The following is a 26,270-nucleotide window of genomic DNA, read 5'->3' on the forward strand; positions in this document are numbered from 1 at the left end:
AGTCCAAATGGATTTTGATGTGCAAGTTCGTATCACAACTGCAAAAATATGCTGGATTTCAGCTAGCTATCAAATGGATATGACTGTACGGAATTGTGGATTTTTTACACGACTACCAAGCAAGTTTGACGAATGGCTGATTTGCTCAATCATAGTTCACTGTACCTTCAAATGAAGACCAAGCTCTTAACCTTGGAATTGCACGTGTGAGACATTGAGGCAACTCCTCACCACAAGAAATCATTTCGTTCGAATGTACCTGGAACATCATCCGAGTACTGACAGGTAAGTTTCTAACGAATATTCTGTTTTGTAAAGGTTAGAGTTCAAATGTATTGACATCGCATATATTTTTAATTTGCCACCAGAAAGTGAAAACGTTCTGGAAGGTCCAATTTTACAAGTGAAAATGTTGAAGCAATTACAGAGAAAGCCTCAGAATTTTTCAGACCAGCCTCATTGGGTTTGTGGACAGGGTTTTCAGCGATGTGCAGATATGGAACTCTTTCCCCGTAAAGTTGTACACGAAGTGTCATTGTTATGGTTATTTTTAAACAAAAAGATTACTGAAATAAGAGTTAAAAGTGAGATTAAATAGGAATTAAACTGTGAATTTTAATAAGAAATAATCAGAACACAAATTGAGATACAATTATATAGCACATTAAAATGACCTATTAAAATTTAAAAAAGATGAAAGCCTGTTATTACAACCAAACATGAAACAGAAAATTAGAATACCATCCCGTGGAACGTCTGCAGTGGTGCCATTGACATTTATAAGAACGTTTTTCAAACGAGGTTGTGTAATATAATGTAATCGCTGTTTCTCTGTCTATAAGTCAACTTAAATTGGTCAGTTTTGCAAAGAATGTACGACTAACTATACATTCTTTTAACACATGTACAGATATGTACAGATGGCTGTACATTCTAAAATATGATCGGCACTTCATGGAGTAATGTCAGAAGAGTGGTTTAATTATTTCGATAATTCGCTTGAAAACCTGCCTGCAGGTTTTGAACTCTTCGGCTCGAAATGTCGTAGACAGGATACTAAAAGCCTATGCGTGGACGTCTGCCCCGGCCCCCACCCATTTGAAATCTTTAAATGAGAACAACCTTTACAGCGTGCAGTTGTGGTAGAGATTTTATAAATTTCAACTGAGAGTGATTAATTACAATCTTTTAGACTATCTATATTCCTGGCAACCCTGAATTTCTTTATCTTATTATTCAGAGCATATACTTTACATCAACAGTTGACAGGTTCATAAAAGGAATAACTGCCAAGAATCGGAGGTCTCCAAAATTATTTCCATACATTAATTGTATCCGAGTGAATGGGCAATTTTGACCTCTGTAAAAGGCGCAGTTCAGTTACTTGGCTTTGTAGTGACATGTTTGTGGCGTCATTGTACCAGTCTTCGTTACATCTGTGCCCGCTGTATTCCTGTGTAACTTGCTTTAGCAGCCAGATATTTGATTGATTCAGAATCATTCAGGCGTTGAAATCCGTCCTATCCACCAGTATGGTCAATAATTGGTGAGCATACTAGGTTCCCAGAGATGATTGGTCAAAATCTCTCTCTCTCTCAATAAAAAAAAAACAAAAAAAAACGAGTTCCGCCCATAGAACGTTTTTGCAGCGAAAAACAGTGACACGATGTTTGTAAATGCCTTTGCAGACGTTTTATAAAATACTTGTGACCAATATCAATGGGACCAGTTTTGGATATTCCATATCCAGATATTGTAACAAAAATTCTACTCGTCAATTACAATGAAATCTAATCATCTGACGTAACTATTTATACTCAGCGATAAGGGTTCCAAAGATTGGATTTGAGTGCATGAGATTGGGTTCTTTTGTTAGAAGAATATGAAGCCGTGCAAGTGAGTTTACACCAAATTCTATAAGTAAGCTACCTAGGGTCAAAAGGACCAACATGTTTCTTGTGATATGCATGCACTTAGTCCCGCGGATTTCGTGATAACGAGCCTAAAAGAATATTCATGACAACATTGAGGACATGTGGCCTGTTGTCAAAGGCGGGTCACATACGGAGTCGTGTGCGATAACATACACAATCAGTCTAAGTTGGCAAGAATTTCTGAATTTGAAAGCTGAATAGTCAGAGACTCAAGTTCAGGCGTTTTTTTTGTTTCACGGTCTTCATCATTAGAATTGGCACTGTCGGACTCAACAACAGCTATCCCAACGGGTCGACCAGAGTTATCGCGTTCATAATATTCATTGAGCATATTCTTCGATCTGGCCGGGGTACTGATAACATAATTGACATCGTTGAGTTTTTTTTTACACAAGTAGGGCCCTCTGAATTTTGCTTTAAGGGGCTCGCCAGGCAGAGACAACTGTACTAGCACTTCTTCACCAGATTTGAAGACGCAGACTTCAGACTTCTTGCCGGCTCTAGTCTTCGTTGTCTGCTGAGACGCCTTGAGATGTTCTTGTGACACGAAACAAGCTGTGATCAGCCTTTCCTTCAAGTTCAAACATAGTCAAGCAGAATGGTTTCGTCGTCTTCTGCCAGAAACCTCTCCTTTATGAGTTTCATAGACCCCTCATCTCATGGCAAACTCAAACGGTGTAAACCCAGTTGACTCGTTCGCTGAGTTCCTAGTTGCAAACAAAGGAATGCACTTGTCCCATCCTCGCCGTAAGCTCTGATCATATTCTTGAGGGTTTGGTGATACCTCTCTAGAGCTCCTTGAGACTGCCTATGCAGATGATTTCACCTGCTTGATTCCCCACTCACGTAGGCCTTGCTGAAATACACCCGCCATAAGTAAGCCTTATCTTGTGAAGAACTGCATAAGACCCTCGACAACAACCTTGGCTGTAATTTTCCTAAGTGGAATGGCCTCAAGAAATCTAGTTGACAAATGCCCAGATTTCTTCCGCAGCAGAGAACCAACACAATCCACTAGGACCTCCAGAACATCCTGGGCCTCTTTCTCAGTTCACGCTGTCTGGACGAGCCTTCCTTAAATGTGGGTTCGCTTTCTGCTTCTCAGTGAGTAAGGATCGGCTAAACTTAGCATCTTGAGACACTCACACATCTTCTTCCGAATCGGTGAAGACAGTTTCAGCCAGCCAAAGTCCTCTTCTATCGACATTAACTCTGCAACCTCCTTTTCCAACTGTTTCATCTGAGATCTCGTCACTGCAAACCCGGGGAAAGTTTCTGGAAACTTCTTCAAGGACTGAATTTCTGGCTCCTCCACAGGATCACCAGAGACATTACTAACTGGAGGGCCAAAATTTTGGAAAACTGTTATAGTATTTCTTCCGGAGGATCCTTCATTTTGGGGCCTCTCACACGCTTTGGGAAGGGAGGGAAATAATTTGGCGATGACATCTGTGTGTGACATATGGGTGCACTGTACTGGCACGTATACACTCGTTTACACTCCTGGCTGGAGAGAGGCAAGCAGGGGTGAAGTAGCTTGCCAAGGGCAACAACATACTACTAACAGTTGCATTCGAACCTCCAACCCTATGACTGGAAAGTACAGACCCTAACCACATGGCCATATGCCACATGATGTGAAAGACACCAAACAATTGCCTTCATTTATGCCTTCAGGCAGACCTTAAATTGTATTTTTCCTCTGTAACTATGACAAGATTTACCTGTGATTTTTGTGCAATGATATATACAGTAATTAAGCATAAGCAAAACATATAAGCACATATTGTTTGTTAACATTAATTACTAATCTAAAAATTCTTTTGAAAGGCATTAAACTACAAATAAATTTTGTGACAATTTAGGTTTACAAATCTTCACATAGGTCGAAATTTCGCAAAGTCTTTCACAAAGGCATACAGATCTTTCACAAAGTCTCTGACTGAACATTTTCTGCGTATAGGCAAATTCTAACACGGTATCTTTTTTACCATTCTTCTGCACAACTATGGAAAATCAAAATTTTCAACCATTTTAGTTTCCCACTATTTCTTCAGCCTTCAATGAATTATTTGTATCTCCATTTTATTTTTAATTTTACTAGTTCCACATCTTGATTTATTTATGCAATGTTGACATTATGCAAACATGCAAAAATGTACGATCACGACTTACATACAACTGGCTATTAATATCCACGAGATTTAACTCACATCGAACATCGTATGTTCACAGGAAAACCCAAAACCATAAATTTTATCCAGTGCTCTAGCCATGATTGATTTGTATCACTGAACAAGGAGCATGCACTCTTTCGAAGGGATGTTACTTGACCAAGTAAAAGAATACCACAAAACATCTTATTTTTCCAAGACAAATTTCTCATTGCCGCAAATTAAATGCAAGCTTGTTGGCATTATAACTTAGTTTTGGTTATGACCTGGAGATTGGTTTTCAATGAATTACTTTGTTATATAATCAAAATGTGTAATTTACAAAACCATGATAAATATTTAGTCTACTAATCGCTAAATTAGCAGTTTTTGCACATGGATGTTAATTCATATACATATGTAGATGCAAGGACCACTTTTTGTTGGCATTCTTTTACATTTCCATTTCTGCTCATGATTTTCAACCATCTCCTTTTTCCGTTCACCCTTTGTCAAGATTTAGCGTCAATTCTGATTCATGTAAAATAACCTCACGAATCTACAATTTCTATACTGTAAAATCAAGAGCGATCACATAATAGGCTCCTAAAAATACAAGTTTTTTTCCTACTCACATCAAACATCGATAACTTACAAGTTTAATAGCCTACTTACAAGTCACCAGAACCTACATAACCAGTGCTATTAGGATGGTGATTTCTATCTCCGGCGCTGACCATGTGTGAACGATAGTTACTTGACCAAGTCAAAGGATGGTCGAGAAGGCTGCCTATATATTTTCAAAGATACATTTTTCCAATTCACGACGCAAGTTCTGACTAAGCATCAATCATGGTTTTTGTTACACCACTTAAAATGAAAGCTGCCACTGATACTTTGTTAATTTCAGTATTTTTAACTTTTTTATTTCAGCAACCGACACAAAATGACTGAAATACCGCATTCGCGGCGTACCCAATTTCAGACGTGTTCCTGAACGTACAGTATACATTCGAAATTTTAAAAAGGCCGGTAATTTTGGGGAATAAAATCGTAAAATATAGTCTGGTTCTTTAAATTTAACGTCTTCAAATGAATACACTACGTTGGGGAATCTAACGGACGAGCTCCCCGCGAATAGGGCCTACTATGGCCCTGTCCGAAATTGGCTTTCAGATCTAAGGCTTTGTCTTTTGTCCTGGGATCTCCACGTATTTCCAATGGAATAGCACTAGACAACAGATTCAGCTGCAGCCTAAGTCACTTTCCCCACGAATGTGACGCGTATTCTTTTCGCTCTTTCATATGCCCCTATTGAAACGTTGCGTCGTTGGTAAAAATTACATCATCTAAAGAAATACAACTGCATTGTACAACGTTACAATCATATTAATAACAAAGTAAACCTTAAACCATAGACCTGAAGGATTTTCTCCTCCAGGTCTATGCTTAAACTATGACGTCCAAAATTGAGAACAGTTTGAGCGAAAGGTATACAATTGCAAAGACTTGACAATCAAATTGTACATGAAACTTAGAGGCACCCTAATCACAAAAAATATTCACATTCACTGATAAACAAAACACCAGCCAATCATCTTAATTTAATTATTATATGTTAGCTAGGACTGTGTCTTTCAATTTCTCCCTTGAGTCGAGACAGTGTTCGCCTGTTGGCCAAGCTACATCGAACACGACGTGGTCTATTACAAGCGTGCGATGCATGTACTGTGTGCAATCATATGCACACTGTACATGTAGGCGTTCTGGTGATGACGTCATCAAATCAGCCTGGGAGCGCGAACGGCCAAAAGGGATTTTTTTTGTTGTTGGGGAAACGCAGGATCATTTTATTCAATGTGAGGTCACGATTAATGGGGTACATATTGAATTAAAGATGTTTTCGAAATGGTTACGTATTTATTGTTATTTTGCAATAGTTCGCGTGAACTAGGTCTAAGTGTTTTCTATTTCTGTTAAGTTTTAAGACTTTTCAATGTGTATATCTTGATCAGCGGTTTCTATTGTGGGTCTCCAATCACTTTTGATACTAATATCGTCCCAGCTTCATTTCACATTTGACTATTCGATGGCCTTCCCATCCTGCCCATATTATACCGCGATCATTTGGACCTTGTTGATATTCTCCATTAAGGCCGTACGGAGCACCAGAGGTACCATTGCATGTGTCAAGCCACCAGCCTCCCTTCAGCTCAGCTGCACAATTAGCATTGGTATCATCATCATTGTCCATGTCGTAGGTAGAGAAGCTTCGCCCGTTGAGTTGAGCAGGGATTGGATCTGAGCAGACGTCACAAAGAAAAGCAAAACAGATGCTCAATAATCCACTCTTACTAATTTGACAATAGGGATGGCATTGAGAAAAACGAAAAATTGAGAGAGAGCAAACAGACATTGCGGTGTTATATCTATCTGTGGGCTTTGCGATCTTACTGAGGACAAATAGCGCCACGATTAAATGTCAAAGAGCTGACCTTGGGCAAGCTTTCCCATTAGCATTGTGGATTTTGTCCTGAAAGCAGAGTTTGCTTAGTTGCTGTGAAACATCTATAGAATTTATTACATCCCAAAGTATTCAATCCGGAAGCTGAGAAAGAAATGAAAAAAGGTGTGTGGGGGGGGGGAGTCCGACATCCCGGACAAATTAATTCAAGTTTGTCTCTGTCATTTAATTAGTGTACTGTATCTGCATGTTGGACTAATACATTGTCTCTTATCATATTTTAACACGAGGAAATGAAATTGAAATAGAATTGAATATATCATACCAGCCTGAAATGGTCCACTGTTACTCCACGTGTATTTGCTGCCGCTGATGCTGAATCCCTTGGCCTGGTAGGTTTGATGCTCTGCCTTGTCATCCTCCAGATCTATCCGTAACTTCCACCTGCTCTTTGACGTTAGCTTACGAAGTTTCTGGTTTCCCAGCCAGAACTCGCCCTTCAGATCGCCGAATCCGTCCCGGTACTCAGTCCAGTTGCGATTGAAATTCACTGACCCGTCAGAACGCCTCTGAAACACCTTTTATGAAAAAGGTTTAGGTTTACGGTGTTGAACTACCTCAGACAGTCTCAATTCAACAACGCGCTGGCACCTTGTTGTGAAATAGTTTAAAGAGCACCTCCATGAGGAAAACATGTTTTCTCTGAATTTATCTGTTCAAATATATATGGAAGCATCCAAATTGAACACAGTGTCCTTTGTCTTCAGAGCTCAACTATAAGAAGCTAAAAAGGGCTTTTTTCTGTTCATGCCAAGATGTGAATTCTGAATGCTGACTGCGTCATTCGACGAAAACGATGGGAACCCGCGCCCTGTGTTCGTCGTGGATAAACCCTTGTGCATGCCAAACAATGGCTACAAATAGGCCTAATGACTACATGCAACTTGTCCATAAAATAGACAAGTGGTGTTCTGGAGAATAAAAATTTAGAACAGAATCGTTGGAAATTTATCGTATATTGACTTCTTTTGTCTCTCTAACCAAGAAGGTATTTATGAATGGGAACTGAACACTGATGGTGCCGTCGTAGCCCGCAGCTCAAATCTTTAGTTCATACCATTAGTTTTACCCTTTGCTTATAACTGAGCTGAAGTAATCATTTTCCATACTTTCCTCACGAATGGCTAACTTAAGTCTAGTGTGTAGAATAATGTTGATTGTGAATGTCGATTCTTATAAGAAACACCAAGTTTTTGTCTTTTGTCAGTCTGGTAAAAAAAACTTACAATCCAGCTGTATGCAGCGTCCATATCACAGTAGACCTTCACGTCGACAGGGTACCTCGGCGTGCAAATGGTGTACACACCACTCATGGTGGCACCAACTGTATACCAGTTACCGCAACCTGAGGGGAAAATTGTGTCTTGATTGGACATTTTCAATGCATTGTATAGGGTACGTATTCCCAACTGATGCATTGAAGGTTAACAATATAATAGGAAAACAATAGTAATATTTCCAAAGGCTCGATCTGTCTTATTGCTCTGTCTTCTACTGGCCTGTTTTCTTCAACATTTTGGAGGTTTGGCGCTTTCTGAGAAATGATGTATATTTAAAATGGCATACTTATGGCTTTTTAAGTTGTTCTCCTTTTTGAGTGATTTTGAAGGTAGTTTAGTCGTTGGAAGCCTGGAATTTTTTTTTGAAATATCCACTCTAATCATTTGCTCGCCATAAAATATGGGGGATGATTCAACAGCCCACCACCACCTCAAAAAGTGTGTGTGGGTCATATACCTCCCATCCCCCGTGATGTACGCCCGTGGGGATTTCCTCTTCTACGATTTCGGCTCTTTCAAGGCAAATAGCCTTAAGACATGACGTGTACAGTCAAAACATCAATTTATTTACATAAAGCTGTGTGATGTGGCCTATACCCAATACTGGTGCCCAGCAGGGTATGTTTTATCATACCCAGGTCTTTGCACACTTTACACCAGTGATTTGAGAAGCAACACTGGTGAGTGTTCCATAGTCAAATATGTTGACGACACTTCATAAACAGGATTTATTAATCATGATGATGAGACAGAATACAGGGATGAAATTGCTGGTTTTGTGCAATAGTGTAAGGAAATTTTCTGGTGCTAAATTTTAAAAAGATTAAGGAAATTTTGTTCAATTTTTGGAAAACTCAGAAGGAGATCGTTCCTGTTAAAATAAACGGTACTTGTATTGAAGTGGTCAATCATCATAAGTACTTCGGTCGACACCAGCCCATCACCAGTTACCAGTGAGGGATGGGAAAATCAAGGTAGCACTCACCTGCACCCCCGCCCCAGGGAAAAATAATGGGGAAAAACAAAAGACAACAAGGAAGACGGGTCAATATCACAAATTTCCCTCAAATTCCCCGCAATGGATCTCCCATTTACTACTGTTTGAAGAATATATGTTGGGTATAGACGTCTCAGGAAGCAGGTACATTCTGAATGAGACCGACTATTGTTGTACAGCCATTTAGCCTAAAGTGACTTACCATAAGGGCGGAAGCGACGCAGCCTCATTTCACTTCTCCAGACTTGTCCAGTGGTCTCGACGCTGCCGTTGTATGACCAGGTAAAACCACGAAGATCGAAGTTGGAGGATTCCTCAGGAAGCGCATACGCGCCGTTCAGATTGGTCAATAAATCCAGTTTAGAGTGACACTGGTTAACCCACCAACCTCCTGTCGAATTCGCAGCACAGTTGTGATAGTAGTCACCATCGTTGTCTTTATCGTACGTCGAGAACTGGCATGGTAGCTGGCTTGTTGGCAAGGGGGAATTGCCTATACAGAAAAATGCAAGAGTTCCTTCTGTGATCAGTAAATCCAAATAATTTTTGTTTTCATTGTCAGCCAGTATGAAACCCTGAAAAATCTGCAAGGTTAAACCCTGTGAAAATGTGTTTCAAAATTTATTCAAAGACCATTTGAAATCCGTGTGAACGACGTAAGTTGGAAATGGCAGATTTGGAGTAGATTTGGAGTAGGGATATGAGGATTCTACATCACCGGACTATTTCCTTGTGTCCTCCTATAGGTATCCAGCCTCATTACTCCCTGAGCCCCATTCACGCCACAAGGCTGCCTCTCGCTCATTTGTCTGTTGGCCCTCTTGCGCTCACTTAAATGAAATTTTGAATTAAAATAGTCCTAATCTAGATTTAGTGAATGAAGACTAATTTATTCGGCTCAAGACTATTTCATTCGGTCTCACTACTCCCTGACCATAACCTTGCAGCCCTGCACCTTGCGGCTGTCTGAGTCGGTCGTACCTGCATAATTAGTTCTCCGACATATAATAAGGAGGAGCGCTAGGGTAAACACCTCCGAAGGGCGCTTTGCGGTCCTGAAGAATTATTAGCTTCGGCCATACTCGGATTTGGTTGTGATCGTTTACTGGCATATTTCAGCAAAGCGTATGCACCACATCCAACATGGCGTCATACCCAATGTTTCGACTCCGTATTCCACGTAGCCAAGCGCGGGCAATAGCCTCTTGATTTTTTTTGTGCGTGGTTTCTCTCGCATTTCTTTTTGCTGAAATTGTGCTTTTTATTATTCATTATTCTCGTTCTTTTGTAGGTATTATCTTCCAAACATCCTCCTTGAATAAACCTCAGCGCAATGTGGCGGGTTTCCCTAATAGTATCGCCTATTTCTCTAATCCAAACCAGAATGTAATAAATCATGTTTTTTGTTGCTGAGTAAGGCTTTCTTCCAATTTATTGTTCCAAATAAAATATTGATTGTTGATGTGCCTTAGTTTCTGACTAATGGTTCCGCCAAATTCTTCTAGATTTCCTGCCTCGTAAGCTCGGCTAAAACCGTTTATTACGTCATAAAACAAGGTTAAAATTTCTCCCTCTATTTCTGATAACGGTATTACAAATCTAATCGATTCTAAAATACCATTATCAAAATCTTCTCTGGAAACCACTTCGCACCCTGTGCGTTTCGTTTCTGCCAGTTTCGCCGTGTGCCCTTCGACACCGTGTCTAGGGGGTCGACCGTTTGATTGCCTTCCGGGTCCCGTTTTTGCAGGTCTGCCATTTCAAACAAGTTTGCAAATCGCTTTCGGTGGAGTTTGTTATGTTAGAATATCCAGGCTGGAAACTTACTTTTTTAACGCAAATAGTTTTGTCACAGCCTTTATAAATAGGTGTAACTGAAGCATGTTTCCACGCCCTAGGGTATTGCTCGTGTTTTATTGAGAGATTGAATATATGGGTTAACGACTTGGTATAAGGAAACTAATAGAATCGCTGGGGCAAACTTTCACCGGCTTATCGGGCGATGCTGCCATAAAGTTAAACGAGTCTATGAAATGCAAATAGCCCTTTATTTATGGACTTTAGTTCGGCGGGGGTTTGTGATTAGATTGCTTGCATAATTATATTGTGAAAAACGACGGGTATAGGTGTTTTGCCCGCAACGATCTGAAGTTTGGAGTTACAATAAGCAGCACCTCTGTACTTACCCGTCAAGTGACAGTGATCTGTAACTTTTCTAAACTTGTTGATTTTCTTGTCGTAACGCATACAATTGTATTCTTTAAACACTTTGTCCTTTACCAACGAATAAACTTCTTTTCCTTCTTTGTTTCTGGTTTTAGTTTTTTTTACACTGACAATTTGTCTCACAGTTTGGATAAATCAGTTTTTTACAGATCCGACAAGTGTTGCAATTGTTAAACCGTTCTCGTCCTTTTTGAGTCCAGCGGGTATAGGATTTGCAAACATGTGGTTAATTTATTCTTGTGTTTCAACTGAAGAATTCACAAAATCAGCAGCTGCATCTTTGTGCTCATCACATCGAACAACTACAAAAGAATAGCCACAGGGTTTATACGTGTTTACGGGGGGTTCTGTTCCGCTTTGCTCGCTTTTTTCCAATACAGATTCAAAATCGGCATAAATCACCAAAGGTGTTTGTCGTCTGTTCTTAAAGTTTCTAAACTTTATGGTAGTTTTTCTTTCTCGATCTCAAGTAATACAACTTTAGATGGCAATCTAGTTCGTGAAGATCGAGTTTTTGCTGGTCATAAAAATACGAAAGACACCAGAGGCAGAAATCTTTCTTCTTCTTGTTTATGTCATGAAATAAGCTAGAATTATTTTTATAATTCACCAATAATGCTTTTTAAACGGGGGGGGTTGGGGTCGCTAAACAAAAGTAAATTGATTGGATCGCTTACGCTGGCTTGAGGGCTTGTTTCCCTTGTGAGGTAATTTTTTAATAAAGAGGAAAAATTCTTTCTTTTTGGGTAGACCTATGTCCAAAACGTTAATGCTTAGCTCGTTTTGGATTTTTATTTTCGTGCTTTGGTCGATGGGGGAGGGGAAGTCGATATTTCTAAAATTCAAGCCGTCTTCGTGAGTATAAACCCCAGGCATTCAGTATGGATCTAATAACTCGGGTTTGCCGCTATTTTTTGTATGATTTCGTCGGTATCAAGTCGAAGCGCGGCCCCTAGACACCACCTGATACATTCATTGTCGTCATTTCGGACACTAACGATTGCTTTTTTATTTTGGAGATATATTGGCAGTGGGATATATGAGCTGATACATGAGTGGCATAAAAATAAAAGGCAGAAATTAATTTTAATTGTAAACCAGAGCTCCTTTGTTCATAGTTTTCAATCTTAGACAATAAACCTTTTTTGGGGTTCTCGAGGATAAACGGAATTTCAGTTTCGTATAAAACCACTATTTTGCGGATTATTTTGCGTAACATAAATGATCACGTGGCTTTGTGGGTTTTGTTTTATATATTTCACTTTGATCGCTGTTTGCAGTTTAAAGCCTTTGAGTTCTTTAATTACAGAAATTACTTTGGCTTTTATTTTTGACTTGTTATGACTGACAAATTTGTGCCCGTCTGTGTTAAACAGTTTTGGTATAAGTTCAAAATTTATTTAGCTGTTAATATATCTTCTCATTTTTCTAAAGTCGACTTCTCTGAACGACTCTGGTGTCTCATATTCCTTAACGGTATTAACGAGGTCTTTTCGGGGCAAACGACCTTTTATACCCGTCCCTACAACGTTCAAGTTATTATTTTGAGCGATTTCCAATAATTCGTAATAGCTTGTCTTGCTAAATTTCTAAACTGCTTTGGTTTTGTTTAATCGTTTTGATATAATCTTTCCTAAGGGGGTTTGTTTTCTGGCATTGGTGTATTTTGCGCCGTGACATAATCTATTAGCATAGATTTGCTACATCCTACGTACGCCGTTGCTAATGGTGTCGACATGTGCTATTATAACACGCAAGAAAATTTGTAAAAGAAATTGTCTTTACTGATAGTCTATTTGAATTAAGCCGTTTTTTTCCATTTTTTTTATAAGACATTCAAACAGTAATATTTCTTACGAGAGTGTTTGCATTTTCTAGCGAAACATACCAAATAACTTGATCTGTATTTACTGTGCTCACAATATAAATATTTGTTTTTCACTCGTCGCAGGTTCGTTTAGTTTTACTGTGGGGACACATTGGTACGCATTCGACACATTGATATTTACACTTACCGTGTAGGCCTATACACGGATGTGTAACAAATATTACGCTAATTTTTGTTTCCCTTCATTTGAAATTCGTCGATACGTTTTTCTTGGCGACAGATTTTTCACACGCGTTGTTCGAGCATTTTGTAACGAGTGATCTCTACTTCATAATTACAATTTTCGTCTTATATTGAGCACAAATGTTCTTGAACAGAGACCGGTAAAGGTAAAGGTGAAGGGCTGCAAGGTTAGGGACCGAGTAATGATACTGAATAAAATAGTCTCGAGCCGAATAAAGTAGCCTTGATCCAGTTATTGTAGATTGAGACTATTCTAATTCAAAATTGTATTTCTGTGTAGGTCGTCGCCCCTAAAGCTCCACGAGGCTAAAGGGCGCAAGATAAAGGAGGGCGAGCTAAAGTGAGCGCGAGAGAGCCGACAGACAAATGAGCGAGGGGCGGCCTTGTGGCGTAAATGGGGCTCAGGGAGTAATGAGGCTGGATACCTAAAGGAGGACACAAGAGGAAATAGTGCGTTGACGTAGAATCCTCATATTCCTACTACTCCCTACTCTGGTGCCATTGCTGCCTAAAAGAGGAAACATTATTGTGAATAACCATACCTATTGATCCCTTTACCAGGTTGTAGTTGTCGCCCTCTACACGGAATGGCCATCGGTACAAAAGCTTTGTATGCCCATTTGTGAACTTCAGATCAGTCTGTAGCAACCATTCTTTCTGCGATGTTAGCTGACGAAGTTTCTCGTTTCCCAGCCAGAACTCGCCTGTCAGATCGCCGAATCCGTCCCGGTACTCGGTCCAGTTGCGATTGAAATTCACCGATCCATCAAAACGCCTCTGAAACACCTACAATGAAAAAGCTTTAGCTTTACGGTGTTGAACTACATGCCTGTAAAATTTAACCTTGGTAACATGTAATTTAAGTCAAAGTCCGTCAAATGCACATTCTGTGAAGGATGAGTTTTACATTGTCAGTTTTTTTCATTTTCTAAAATTTTTTATCAGTTAAATTGTCAGGAACCAAAGCATTAACTCACCCCTTGAAAATCAAAGGTCATTTATTTTGATCGTGAAAAGTTCGGTTCTATTAAAAAGTCGCCTTTAGCAATTTGGTTAAACAAACTTACGATCCAACCTTTGCCCGCAGCATCCATATTACAGTAGACCTCCAGGCCATCAGGATATTTCGACGGGCAGATGGTGTATACACCGCTCGCGGTGAGACCAATTTTATACAGGGAATTGCAGTCTGAAAGGAAAAGTGGGGCGTATGTCTTGAGCGAACATTTTGCATTTGTGGTTAATTAGACAAACGATAAAACTATTGCGAAAGGCTCTATTTTTTCCTCCGCCTTAAACAGACCCCCTTTTGTTCAAAAACCTGAGCGCTTCTTGAACAATGAAAGGAAATATTATTAATCCTCTTTAAAGTGGACGGATACGTTTTTCTCTCTTACATTTGAGGAGGGTGATCTCATTTATCACAATATTGGCTCTCCAATGAGAGATGACCTTGAAACCTGACGTGTACTATAAAGACATACATTACACCCTGAAAGAACATGGTCAGTAGAAAATGAACATTTTTATCTACCTCTTTTGTTAAATATTGAGGTTTTGTGTCAACAGTTTGCTTAGTTTTATTACATCGGTTTAAAATAACTGCAAAACATCATCCAAGAAAACTCCTAAAATCGCAGCATGGAAAGTAAAAGAGACGCGTTTCGGCGATGTGTGAGTTAATACCTCGGAGAATTCCACCTCAAGCTCCTCCGTCAATAGATATGCGTGGGCTTCGCACTAGGGAGGGGAGAGCCGGGGGAAATAAAAATAAAAAGGAGAAGAAACGAAAAGGGAAAGCAGGATAAACGTGCATCCAATTCGCTAAATATACCTCGTAACTGACTCTCGGCTGCTGGGAAAATCTGTCTCCGCCGACGCCCTGCAGTTGTGCCAAAGTCGCCATTCGCGAGTCACTGTGATTAATCGTAAGCACTATTTCACCTGGCGTGGTCGTGGCAACAGCTGCGCTCGCATGGAGATTTCCGACGTTACATCACCATATCAGGCAAAAGTTTCATCCGAGGTTAGCGTGCATGTATGCCTCGTGTTGTGCTGTGGGCCTCGAGACGCACCAAAAGAGTGCGCGATTTTCCTAGCAACGAAGGCTCCTTTGGTGACTTCTCTGGTGCACGAACGACTATAAGGTACATCCGTTGCTTGCGCTTAGTTGGGTCATTCCATGAGGTTGGGGTACAATTTGTGACGGTGTCCTTGTTACATGGGTAGGCACCCTAACTTTCACCACCTGTCCTGACCCGTAGAGTAGACCATTTACTTTGTAAAATTATACATACTTCTGTATTCAGCCTTGCAAGATGTATAACAATGTCAATTTGGAATCTACATGCAGGGAAATAGCTGTTCATTATTACGGAACCCACGTAACAATGGACAGTGTCTGAAATTATGCCTCAACCCCATGGAATGACCCAGCTATATACCAACAAAGCGAAGTAGCGAGCAACCCCTTCAAGCATGGGTCTTTCAACCGATGAGGGGGTGCTTCTGGCTCAAGGTGGATTCGGTCTCCAATAAATACGCGGAGCTACTGTTAGCCTTAAAATAGGATGGCTAGCAGCGCTGTGAAATTGGGATCAATCACGCACACGCACAGTGGTCGCTCTTACTCCCAGGCAAGACCCAGCGAAGACGACCATTCTGGCGTCGGTCGGGATCCTGGCTAAAGTAACACACCTTCTCAGCCAACTTTGCGCCCACAAAGATCAAGAAAGGCTAACCTGGGGATTTCTTTGGCTTCCGTGAAACAGCAAAGGGAACCAAATGGTCAAGGAACCAAATTCGTTTTTGGAGGGGCAATACAACTAGTGAATTTCTTTATTAAATCTGCTATACGTAGCGGCTCTTAGAGAGGAAGGCTGAATTTGGGAGGCTACTGGCTCGACTCAAAGGAAGGGAATATAAAACTACCCCAAAATCGTGCGTTCCGTAAATTTTTTTGTGAGAAAACTTAAATAATTTTGTCCCTTTCTGGAAGAACATGGACACTGTTAGTACCCTTTTAAAGTCCCTCTATGACTCACGGACAACCTGCCACCGAGCATGCTCTGGTTGGCATCAATAACAAGTTATTGTTATGCCCATTGGCGTCATTGGGGCAGGCAATGATCGCCCCCCCCCCGAAAATAAAACAAACGAAATGGTGACAAAAAAACAAGACCACCATTTTCCCCCTGAAAATACCTCAGATTGATCCCCTTCCATTATTAATGGTTTACACTGTAAAAACCAAGAACGTTGGACGCGTTCATAAAGTAAACACTTTAAACATTTCAACACGCGTCGCGTTTAGACGGGAACGTGTTTAGCATAGCCCTACAAAGTGTTTATCATCGGGACATTAAACACCTGTTTATTGTGGGTTAAAACATGAATTCTCTTATTTTCCGCCAATACTCTATACTGCAGATGACATTCATATCTCATGTTGTAAGTGGTGAAGCTGATATTACGAATAATATGGATGCAGAGTGGGTTATATATAATCACACCAAAAATAAACACCGTGTTTAGACACGGCCCAGCGTTGAAGACACGATTAGGTGCAAGCAATTTATTGTACACGTACGTGAATGCGCACTTTGATATCTGTCTCCACCCCCCCGCACGTCTGCCGGCTGTTGATTTAGTTGCGAACGTAGAGAAATCGGACTGATCAGAATTGCATTTGTTCGTATCTTACACAGGTACATTGCATATAACGTGCAAATATATTGCAGGATCTCTAATGGGTGATAATTTTCTATACAAAAATAAGGTCTGTCAACAGTACTTCAACCATTTTTGTTCCCGTGTTGAAGCCTTGGGCTTGCAACTCTTCACGTCACTGTGTGACTTGAATACGCGTATGTCATCGTTATCCAATAATGTGCAGTTTAATAGCCTTTATAAATGTTTCTAAGTGTATAAAAGGTGTTACAGCCTGTACACACGTTCAGGCGTTTAAGTAATTAACACATTGAAAGACATTTGAAAGACATATGATAAACACATCCATATATATAATCCTGACTCCTTTCACCAATTATCGGCAAGGTAGTCTGGTATATGGTGTACTATTTACGACACACATTTCTCTCTATCTCTAGCCTCCCTCCTGGTGACGCAACTACACGACGTGGCGGCACGACGGCTCCCTTGGGACGTGCGTCGCGTCGTGCCATAGCCTGTCGCGTCGTGCTGTCTTATGTCATTTCCTTGTTGCATTTTTTCTGCCTAAACGTCGCCCCTTCCGTCGCCCGTCGCGTCGTGCCTTCATGCGTCGCGTCGTACGTCGTGTAGTGCATCGCGTCGCCTGTTACGTCGCCCTGAAGCACGCCGCGACGCACGACACGACGCGTCGTGTGCTGTCGCCCTTTGCTGCATGGTGTTTATTTAGGACGCCTTTACTGTTTCATTTCATTTCCGTCCCCGTGCTTGCAAAGTATATGTAACTCGTTCTTTGGTGTTGATTTTTCCCTGTTTTTATCTCATCCATTCATCAATTTGGATTAATTTTTGTCATGTTTTATTGAAAAAAATGAAAAAAGAGCAAATAGAAAATCTGCATATGTAGGAAGGACTCTCACATAATAAGTGTAAGCCCAGAATTTGTCACTTTTTAATTTACCAGGCTGATTCTTGTTCGAATGTCCGTCCAATTTCTGTTAAAGACCGTTGATGAAGTTTCCATTTGTGGTAGATTTGTAACCTTATAAAGATTTCTCTGTGGGCTATGCCGGCAAATTTCCAAGTAGTTCTCCCACTCCTCCAGACAATTTTTATTGTACGATCGCAAGCTTGACCACGAGGTTTAGGTAGTTACCACCCAGCCTGCACTATATTATTACCCTCAGAATATTCCATCTTCGGTCTTCCTTCAGTCTACCTTGTTAACTTCATCAGCACCACACTTACAACGACATTTGTTGAAACATTGTAGATCCTACTACCATTGTGACGGTGTCTTTTCTTCCTCTCTATTTGGCCTCGCGCTTCATTTCTCATCATTTACATTTTTGCAAGCACGTAATAATGATTGACGTATTGTATCTTAGAATGGATTTACAAATAATTATTAGAAAGATCAAAATTAGAGCAGGAAAAGCTAAGACATTGTTGTGGCTGACGATAATCTAATTTATTTCCTGAAAACAGTGCTGATTGGTGGCGAAGCTCTTTCTGATTACATTTTGATAAAAAAATTCAACAACTCACTCTTATCGATAACAGAAAGTTGCATGAAAAAGAACAACATAATCAAGGCCTATTGCATGTACTGTGCAAGCACAGGCAGCACAGGACGCGTTGCGTCGTGCGTCGCGTCGTGCTTTAGGCGAAGCGATGCACGACAGTACGCATGACGCGACGCACGACGCAACGGTGCGACCCGACGGCACGGCGCAAGAGAGCCGTCGTGCCATCGCGTCGTGTAGTTGCTTGGCCTTGGAAGAGGACAGAGAGAGAGAGAGTGAAAGAAAGAGAGAGCGAGATGTGTGTCGTAAATAGTGCACCATACGTCATTGCAAGTTAGCGCGTGAGGTTGTTATAGGCAAAAAGCTTGGTACAAACCAAACAATACTTTAATCAACATTATACGAAGGAGTATTATTTGAAATCATTCAAGACATTCAACAGTTTCCTTGCTTTAGCCAAGCTTTTTGTATTTCACTCTCAGGGACTCACATTTCAACAATAAACGATGGAAGCTTTGTTTCATTGATAAGGTAGGTCTTGCCAGGAAAAAGTCTTATTGCATTACGGTTTCCTGTCAAATTGTTCATTTACCCTTTTTCCTTGCTCCAAAATTAAACACATTAAACCAAACGTCAATAGAGTGTTAGTATTGCATTAACACGGTGAAAAGGAGAATGAAAAGTAGGTAAACTCCAAGCAAAAGTAGCAAAAATCCGGTAATGGAAAACAATTGACAGGGCCATGCAGTTTCATAGATTGAACTGCCAAACACTCTAGGCGAAAGTAGCAAAAATCCAGAACTGGAAAACAATTGACAGGGCCAGTTTCATAGATTGAGTTGTCAAACACTCTAGGCGAAAGTAGCAAAAATCCAGAACTGGAAAACAATTGGCAGGGCCAGTTTCATAGATTGAGTTGTCAAACACTCTAGGCGAAAGTAGCGAAAAGCCAGAACTGGAAAACAATTGACAGGGCCAGTTTCATAGATTGAGTTGTCAAACACTCTAGGCGAAAGTAGCAAAAATCCAGAACTGGAAAACAATTGGCAGGGCCAGTTTCATAGATTGAGTTGTCAAACACTCTAGGCGAAAGTAGCAAAAATCCAGAACTGGAAAACAATTGACAGGGCCAGTTTCATAGATTGAGTTGTCAAACACTCTAGGCGAAAGTAGCAAAAATCCAGAACTGGAAAACAATTGGCAGGGCCAGTTTCATAGATTGAGTTGTCAAACACTCTAGGCGAAAGTAGCAAAAATCCAGAACTGGAAAACAATTGACAGGGCCAGTTTCATAGATTGAGTTGTCAAACACTCTAGGCGAAAGTAGCAAAAATCCAGAACTGGAAAACAATTGGCAGGGCCAGTTTCATAGATTGAGCTGCCAAACACGAGGCGAAAGTAGCAAAAATCCAGAACTGGAAAACAATTGGCAGGGCCAGTTTCATAGATTGAGTTGTCAAACACTCTAGGCGAAAGTAGCAAAAATCCAGAACTGGAAAACAATTGGCAGGGCCAGTTTCATAGATTGAACTGCCAAACACTCTAGGCGAAAGTAGCAAAAATCCAGAACTGGAAAACAATTGACAGGGCCAGTTTCATAGATTGAGCTGCCAAACACTCGAGGCGAAAGTAGCAAAAATCCAGAACTGAACAACATTTGACTAGGCCAGTTTCATAGATTGAGCTGTCAAACATAGACATTGCCGAAGCATAGAGGAAGTTTTTGTTATGAGCAAAAAACAGGTAAGCATTCACAGTGATACGTGGTATATGGCTTGTGATTGCTGAGCAATGATTTCTGCTTAGCAGTGACATGAAATCAATAATCTATACTCATAGGCGTTTCACAAGAAAACCAGCCACACTGATGAGTGAAATACATTGCTTGTGATTGGTCGGTTTCTGCTCAGCAACGACATACATGGAAACGATCGTACCAATTGGCGCTTCCCAACGAAAGGAAGAACCAGTTCCGATTCGATGCTCTTCCCCATGCTTTTTGCATACGTTCTGTGCGCATGCCGATTTAGCCGTAGCCTTATCGTTAACGATAGTGGGTTGAGTATGTCAGCCATACTCACGTATGAGGGAAAAGGAGACAAAATTCTCTCCCCCGATTCGTTATCTCATTGTGCAAGCCATATGTCCGACGTATGAGTTACATCTTGTACACTCGAAATATATATGAATTTTAACTTGTCTGAATTTAGCTTAATTTAACTCATATGTACGTACCAAATATAAATCGTGCATGTCCTACACAGGAATGTAACTTGTTCGTTTCAGATATAACTCGTCTATTATGAGTGTGAATTATTAGTCGTATGTACATATTACCCAAGATAAAATTAGACGAAATCCCCAATCTCTTTTTTTCATGAATGCTGCATTGTGCAATACAAAATCATACCCACTGATGATGTATCGATACAATTATGCTCTTTGATGGCTTTTAAAGCAATTAATCAAATCGATGATGATAACCAGTGCTACAGAGGCTATACGTGGGCTCAAAATTAGAAGGAGCCTCTGTTTGTATGTATTTTTTTGTATCAGGCGAAGTGGTGATTAAATGTGAGGTCTCTTACAACTTTCCGTAGGACTGCAACTAAGCCTCAATTATGATATCAACTTGCCAATGGTACTGGTAGATGGCCTGTTACAAGGGCCTTATTTTGAATTGTTTTAGAATATATGATTAAAAACTGGACCATGACAAGAAATCTGGTAGATTTAATTGCAATTCTGGAGAGTATAATAACTCAAAGATGTATGGATAGACGGGCCAATGATTTTGTTTCAGGACACAATTAAAATGTGGCAGTCTCTACTACCATGACTTACCAGCAAAAGAAGTCATGTAGTCACGAGCGTCACCCTGCGAGTAGCGAGGCGTGTCCCCACCTTCATCAAAATACACATTCCCGGGGGTTTCAGTGAAGTTTCCAGGATGCTCTCGCCTTGTGGCAAGGTTCAATTCGCACCTTTTGTGGCAGTCGTTGAAGTTAAAAGACTTGCAACGTTCATCCATGCTGCAGTCCCGTCCGCAGATGACACGAGAGCGTACACGCGTACGTGCGTACGCAAACCCGTGTAGTGCGCGATTTTCAGCGGCGTACATGATTTTGGGGAGTGCACTAAATTGATGACTGAAGACAAAACTGACCATCCCTAAAAACAGTATCAGTCCAAAATCTTCGAAACCGACGCACGGCTTCGCCATTGTTCAATTTGTTTAGTTTCACTAATCAATCGAGTTTTACTGAATGTTCGTCCTCAGTGAAATGTAAACGCAAGAGCATAAGACCAGAAGATCATTTTCCAAACTGTTTCTAATGAAAGAGTCAACATCAAGAAAACTACTGCCTTACTGGTGTTACCAGTCACGTGGTCTTTTACGTGGGAAATCATGATTGAGCCCAAATGTAATGCTCGGGCTCTGCCCATAATGAGGTCAGGCTCTACCAATGACAACTTGGGATAGGTCACCATTTTTCATTGCTTGTCCTGGCAGCCTAACTTGATTATTCACTGACATTTTATGTGTTTCTTATTGCAGTCAAATTCATATTTTATTCTTCAGCACGAATTTGAGATTATGGAGTCTTTGTTATTATTTTATTACTATCAAACGAAGTATTTTTTTCTAAAATCAACAGAAGTTTTTTTACGTTTGATGTAACTTTGGAATCCATCGAATACTACCTCTTAAAGTAAGAATATGATTGACTCTGTTGTTTGGTCAAATATCTTTTGCTTACGTTTACGTTCATCTTTCTTAGAAATCTTAATTGACTTCATTCTGTTCATGGTATACGTTTAGACAACCAGAAAACTGTTTATATCAACCACTCATTGTCTTTTGATAGTTCATTAACCACTCATTGTCTTTTGAAAGTTTAGTTCACTCTAAGTGTTTGTTGTATCATGTTTTTATTGTGAGCGGAAGATGGGATATAGGAGGTGAAAACCGGGGATGAGGAACGCTTTAATAACCGCTTTCGTTTTGCAGGAAGAACCTTTAGTAATACATCGCAATACATCATGCGTACCCCATCGGGTGCAGATTTTAAAAATTCATCTATTTGCACTTTTTCACATGTACTTATTTGTGGATGTCCTCGAACTGTTTATCAAAGTATTCGTCAAAATTATCTGTCAAAAAGCGATAGGACATGTTTCCTATATAATGCACACAGTTACGAGGGCTCGATCACCCCATGAGTGATTCTGATGTTGCTATTGTGAGCGGAAGGTGGGTTTGGGGTGTTGACAAATTGGGCGATTTCAGAAAAAATGGTCATTGGAGCGATACAGGCATAATGAATTTCACTGCATTAACCGACCTGGGCTTTGCAGGCTTTAAAAATGTATCTATTATTCAGTGTACTTTAACTCAATGTCATGTAATCATCGGCCAACCTCCTCAAAATCGCTGAGCGGGGAAAGAACGGCGGTCTGCTGCTAAGCGAGAGTCGACAACCACAAAGATTGCATATTATTTATCCGAAGATAACCTGACGATAAGCCAAATTGCCGTATGTATTTTGGTGGGGTAGAGTAACGTCTTCTGGCTTGCTGCACCGTGAGAGCAGAGATAGAGCCGTGATTGCGATCATATCAACCGTAGTGCTTTTAAGTGCTGGCAAGGTCAGTGAAGTATGGGCTGATAAATAGGACACAGGGTCGAGCGTTTGCGTTGAAGCAGAGAACTCAAGAACGGCTACCGAGCTTGAGACATGCAATGGTCTAATTCAAGGGCAGATCAAGAGACGGATTTTTGAAACGGGGCCAACGTGGTTTCATTTTACGGAGGGCCAAAAATGTGGAAACCTTTTGTGGTCTTTCTGAGGGAGGAGCCTTCATTTTGGGGCCTTTTACGTGCTTTGGGAAAGGAAGGAAATAATCTACGGATGACATTTTCGTGTGACACGGGCAAGTCTTTTGAGTGATACTGAGTGCAATTTTAACCGACAATTTTTCACAATCCGCTGTTTTTTTGCTCACCACAAAAAGTGGGAATGGTTCAGTGGCCCATCCGCCCACTTCAAAATGTGAAGTGGATGTGTACCCCACCCCAACCCAGAATTTACGCCCATGCTTTTACCGCTAGCCAGTTTGTTTCCCTAGACTTTTTTATGTGCAAAAATTTTGAAAACTTAATAATCACACACGAAAATTAACAGCATCACTGCTCAAAACAAGGAGAAAAACTAACACTAAGAATTTTAGGAGGCAGGGAGAAGTATATGATCATTGACTTTGTACATACCCTTGACTTTGTACACACATCTTACAAAGGGCAGAGTGAATAATTAATGAGTCATAATTATGCGAAAACTTAATTAATTTACATAAAATTTCACGCAGACGATTAGTATGTATGCCTCTATGACACTGTCAAATTTATTTGAAATACATCATCGTATGGCCGAGATCGGGGGGGGGGAGATTCCGCCTGGCCGGGGGTGACAAGGCCAAAAATCCCGGCTCTATGAGGGTTAATTAAATAAAAGATTTGGAATAGTAGTTTTGTAGATACGGCCGTGCTTTATCAAGAGCAGGCAGCAGCCACAGTTGCTCAGATAAAAGATTAAGAAGTTTTGCTTTTTCTTGAGGGTGACATAATGGTTGTTCGCAAATCCTCTGTCATGCGTAATAAAAAGACCGACACAGTTGACAAATAGGCCTCCGCATTCAATACATTTATGGTCATTTACAGATCAAAACATCCACAGCGTGCCCCTGAATTGTTGAAACCGATATAAGCTTGCAGCCCGCCAGTTTCCTGGGCTTGGCTGACAAAAAATATGATGATCAATTTCGCCTCCTGCAAGAGCAAAATCCCACACGCTCTTGGGGAGTCATAGATACCAAGCTGCGGCTGACTGTGGCAGCCGCTGTAACAGTTTCCTCCGTGGTTGTCGGCCTGTGTGGCTTAAGCGCTGTTCCACGCCCAATCCTAGATTAATAAAGTTTCAAAACCTGTTGGGATTTGTTTTGCGTTTACCTGGGAGCAAGAATGTCATTACCGCGCATGCAAATATGCCCACAAATGTAGTATATGCTTCTACCCGGTGCCACGGGGTTGCAGTGTGCAAACTAGGGAAGTCGACAAATGTTGGTTCACCGTATTCTTAGCTTTAAGGGCAATCAAGTTCGTTAGCCCATGATCACTTTGGCATCACAGGTATAAACCCAGTCAGAGTGCTATTTTATACCGAGCTAGCTATTGCTAGGCATTCAACACATTCTACTAAGGTTTCCTCTGGGAATTCCTTTCGCCCCCAATACCAATTAAGATCTTTGTTTTACGGAAGTGGTTAGCGCGTTATCCTAAGGCAGCTGATGCGTAACCGCTGGAGAGGGGTTTCTCACACGGTCTTTCGTCATTATTTCGTGATTAGTAAAACACAGCAAATTTTCAAAGTGAATGGAATTTATTACGTTTAACTTAACTTTGTAATCCACAGAAGATATCAGGCGTGAAATGGGGGAGGGATTGAACCCCCAGTTCTGAAAAAAAAGGTAAAAAAGGGAAACATTATCAAAAATAACTAAGGTAAGTGCATCAAAATACCATTGCCAACAATGTATGTAATTTTCATTGTCTGCCATTGCTTTCGCTTGTCTGCAAAACTAGACATTAAAAAACTCTGGTCTCACCCCATCAGAAAAATCCTGGATTCGCTTTCTATATACATCTATAAAGTGGTGTGTGAAATTATGTCTTCCATATTTGTTTGGGCGTTAGATTTTATTTACATGCATCTGAATAGAAAATACCACTTCAGACCTTGGTGCAAAACCTGTTTACGTTATTGGGACGAAACCTATTTACATTGGCTAATTATTTTCCTTGTTAATAGTGTGATTATTTACAGTGGTATTTAAATTTAGTTTCACGTCTTCTGTGATCATGTTAATACTTTGCCACATGTTACAAGTCATCGTCAGTTCACCCCTGTGGTGATGCTGACGATGCTGTTGTGAGCGACAGGTTGGTGTAGGCGGTAACTATTGAGTGATGCCAGATACAATGGCCCCTCTCAAACTACAAACTAATAATTGATTTATTGCACTTTTACATAAGGTCATATAATCATCAGCGGATTTCCTTGAACCATTTTTAATGTCAGAGCGCAGTTCAGTCTTAATACCCGCTTCAGATGCCCATTTCAATATCCAACTGATTTTTTAGCGTTAACGCTGGCTTTTGACTGGTGAAGTATAATTTAGTAATGACAAAAAGAGCAAGAATCAAACTTTTCTTTTTATTGAAAACTGAACTGACATTAGCAATGGGATGAGGTAATCAACTAATGGCTGTGTTTCTCGCTGTGCGAGGCCATCATTGTTAATGATTCATTCGCAATTGAAAGGTCGACGATATTTCAAGAAATTAAGGCTTCACTGATGGAGCCCTGATGACATTTAACAAATTCCAGTTCTCTTGTCGTCATTTTAAATGTGTTTTTATAGCTTGTAATATTGTACGTAAGCTATGTGCACAAGCCCAACAAGCAGCCGAACATCTTTCCCAAATATTTCTTTTTAGGAGTTAGTTCCTTCGCTCCCTTCCTTCGCTTTACCATTAAATAGAATATTGCAAACTAACTATGAAGGCATGCAATATCAACAGTAATATTTAAAACTGTAAGGATGGTTTTATCATTTTTACGTTAATGCTGTTGCTCGTCCGCACATACTTCAAACATGGACAATTGAATTTGCCAAAAGCTCACCACATGGAATGTTTGATAAATCGCTGTTTGTGAACAACAGTTTGTGAATAAAGAAGCTGTCTACTTCTGTTTAATTCCATCATTATATTCAGACCAGAAACCCTATTGTTTTATTGAAATAATTTAGTTTGGACATTGAAAAATA

The 26,270-nt window shown here is 40.4% G+C and overlaps 2 protein-coding genes across 2 annotated transcripts; both read right to left on the reverse strand.

Moving 5' to 3' along the window:
- Positions 1-595: 595 nt before the first annotated feature.
- LOC110982081 (fibrinogen-like protein 1) lies at positions 596-7,951 on the reverse strand. The gene is made up of 3 exons (XM_022240229.2): positions 7,838-7,951; positions 6,877-7,129; positions 596-6,388 (listed from the first exon to the last, which is right to left on the reverse strand). The coding sequence occupies exons 1-3, from the start codon at positions 7,922-7,924 to the stop codon at positions 6,138-6,140; spliced, it is 591 nt and encodes a 196-aa protein (XP_022095921.2). The 5' UTR covers positions 7,925-7,951; the 3' UTR covers positions 596-6,137.
- Positions 7,952-9,019: 1,068 nt separating this feature from the next.
- Positions 9,020-21,698, reverse strand: LOC110982082 (ficolin-3-like). Its single transcript, XM_022240230.2, has 4 exons — positions 21,225-21,698; positions 14,253-14,374; positions 13,728-13,971; positions 9,020-9,381 (listed from the first exon to the last, which is right to left on the reverse strand). The coding sequence occupies exons 1-4, from the start codon at positions 21,601-21,603 to the stop codon at positions 9,077-9,079; spliced, it is 1,050 nt and encodes a 349-aa protein (XP_022095922.2). The 5' UTR covers positions 21,604-21,698; the 3' UTR covers positions 9,020-9,076.
- Between the last annotated feature and the right edge of the window lie 4,572 nt (positions 21,699-26,270).

The sequence above is a fragment of the Acanthaster planci genome, linkage group LG04 (genome assembly GCF_054643075.1).
Source record: "Acanthaster planci isolate LZ-2023a linkage group LG04, COTS_SCS, whole genome shotgun sequence".
Taxonomy (NCBI): Eukaryota; Metazoa; Echinodermata; class Asteroidea; order Valvatida; family Acanthasteridae; genus Acanthaster; species Acanthaster planci.

Bases quoted from the DNA above. Each gene is read 5' to 3' on its own strand.
- LOC110982081 (XM_022240229.2), bottom strand. From the start codon at position 7,924: ATGAGTGGTGTGTACACCATTTGCACGCCGAGGTACCCTGTCGACGTG. The intron at 7,130-7,837 runs GTAAGTTTTTTT...TTTTCATAAAAG, and splicing joins ACGCTGCATACAGCTGGATT to GTGTTTCAGAGGCGTTCTGA. The intron at 6,389-6,876 runs GTATGATATATT...ACGTCTGCTCAG, and splicing joins CAGTGGACCATTTCAGGCTG to ATCCAATCCCTGCTCAACTC.
- LOC110982082 (XM_022240230.2), bottom strand. From the start codon at position 21,603: ATGGCGAAGCCGTGCGTCGGTTTCGAAGATTTTGGACTGATACTGTTT. The intron at 14,375-21,224 runs GTAAGTCATGGT...TTTTCCTTTCAG, and splicing joins CTACATGACTTCTTTTGCTG to ACTGCAATTCCCTGTATAAA. The intron at 13,972-14,252 runs GTAAGTTTGTTT...TTTTCATTGTAG, and splicing joins CTGCGGGCAAAGGTTGGATC to GTGTTTCAGAGGCGTTTTGA.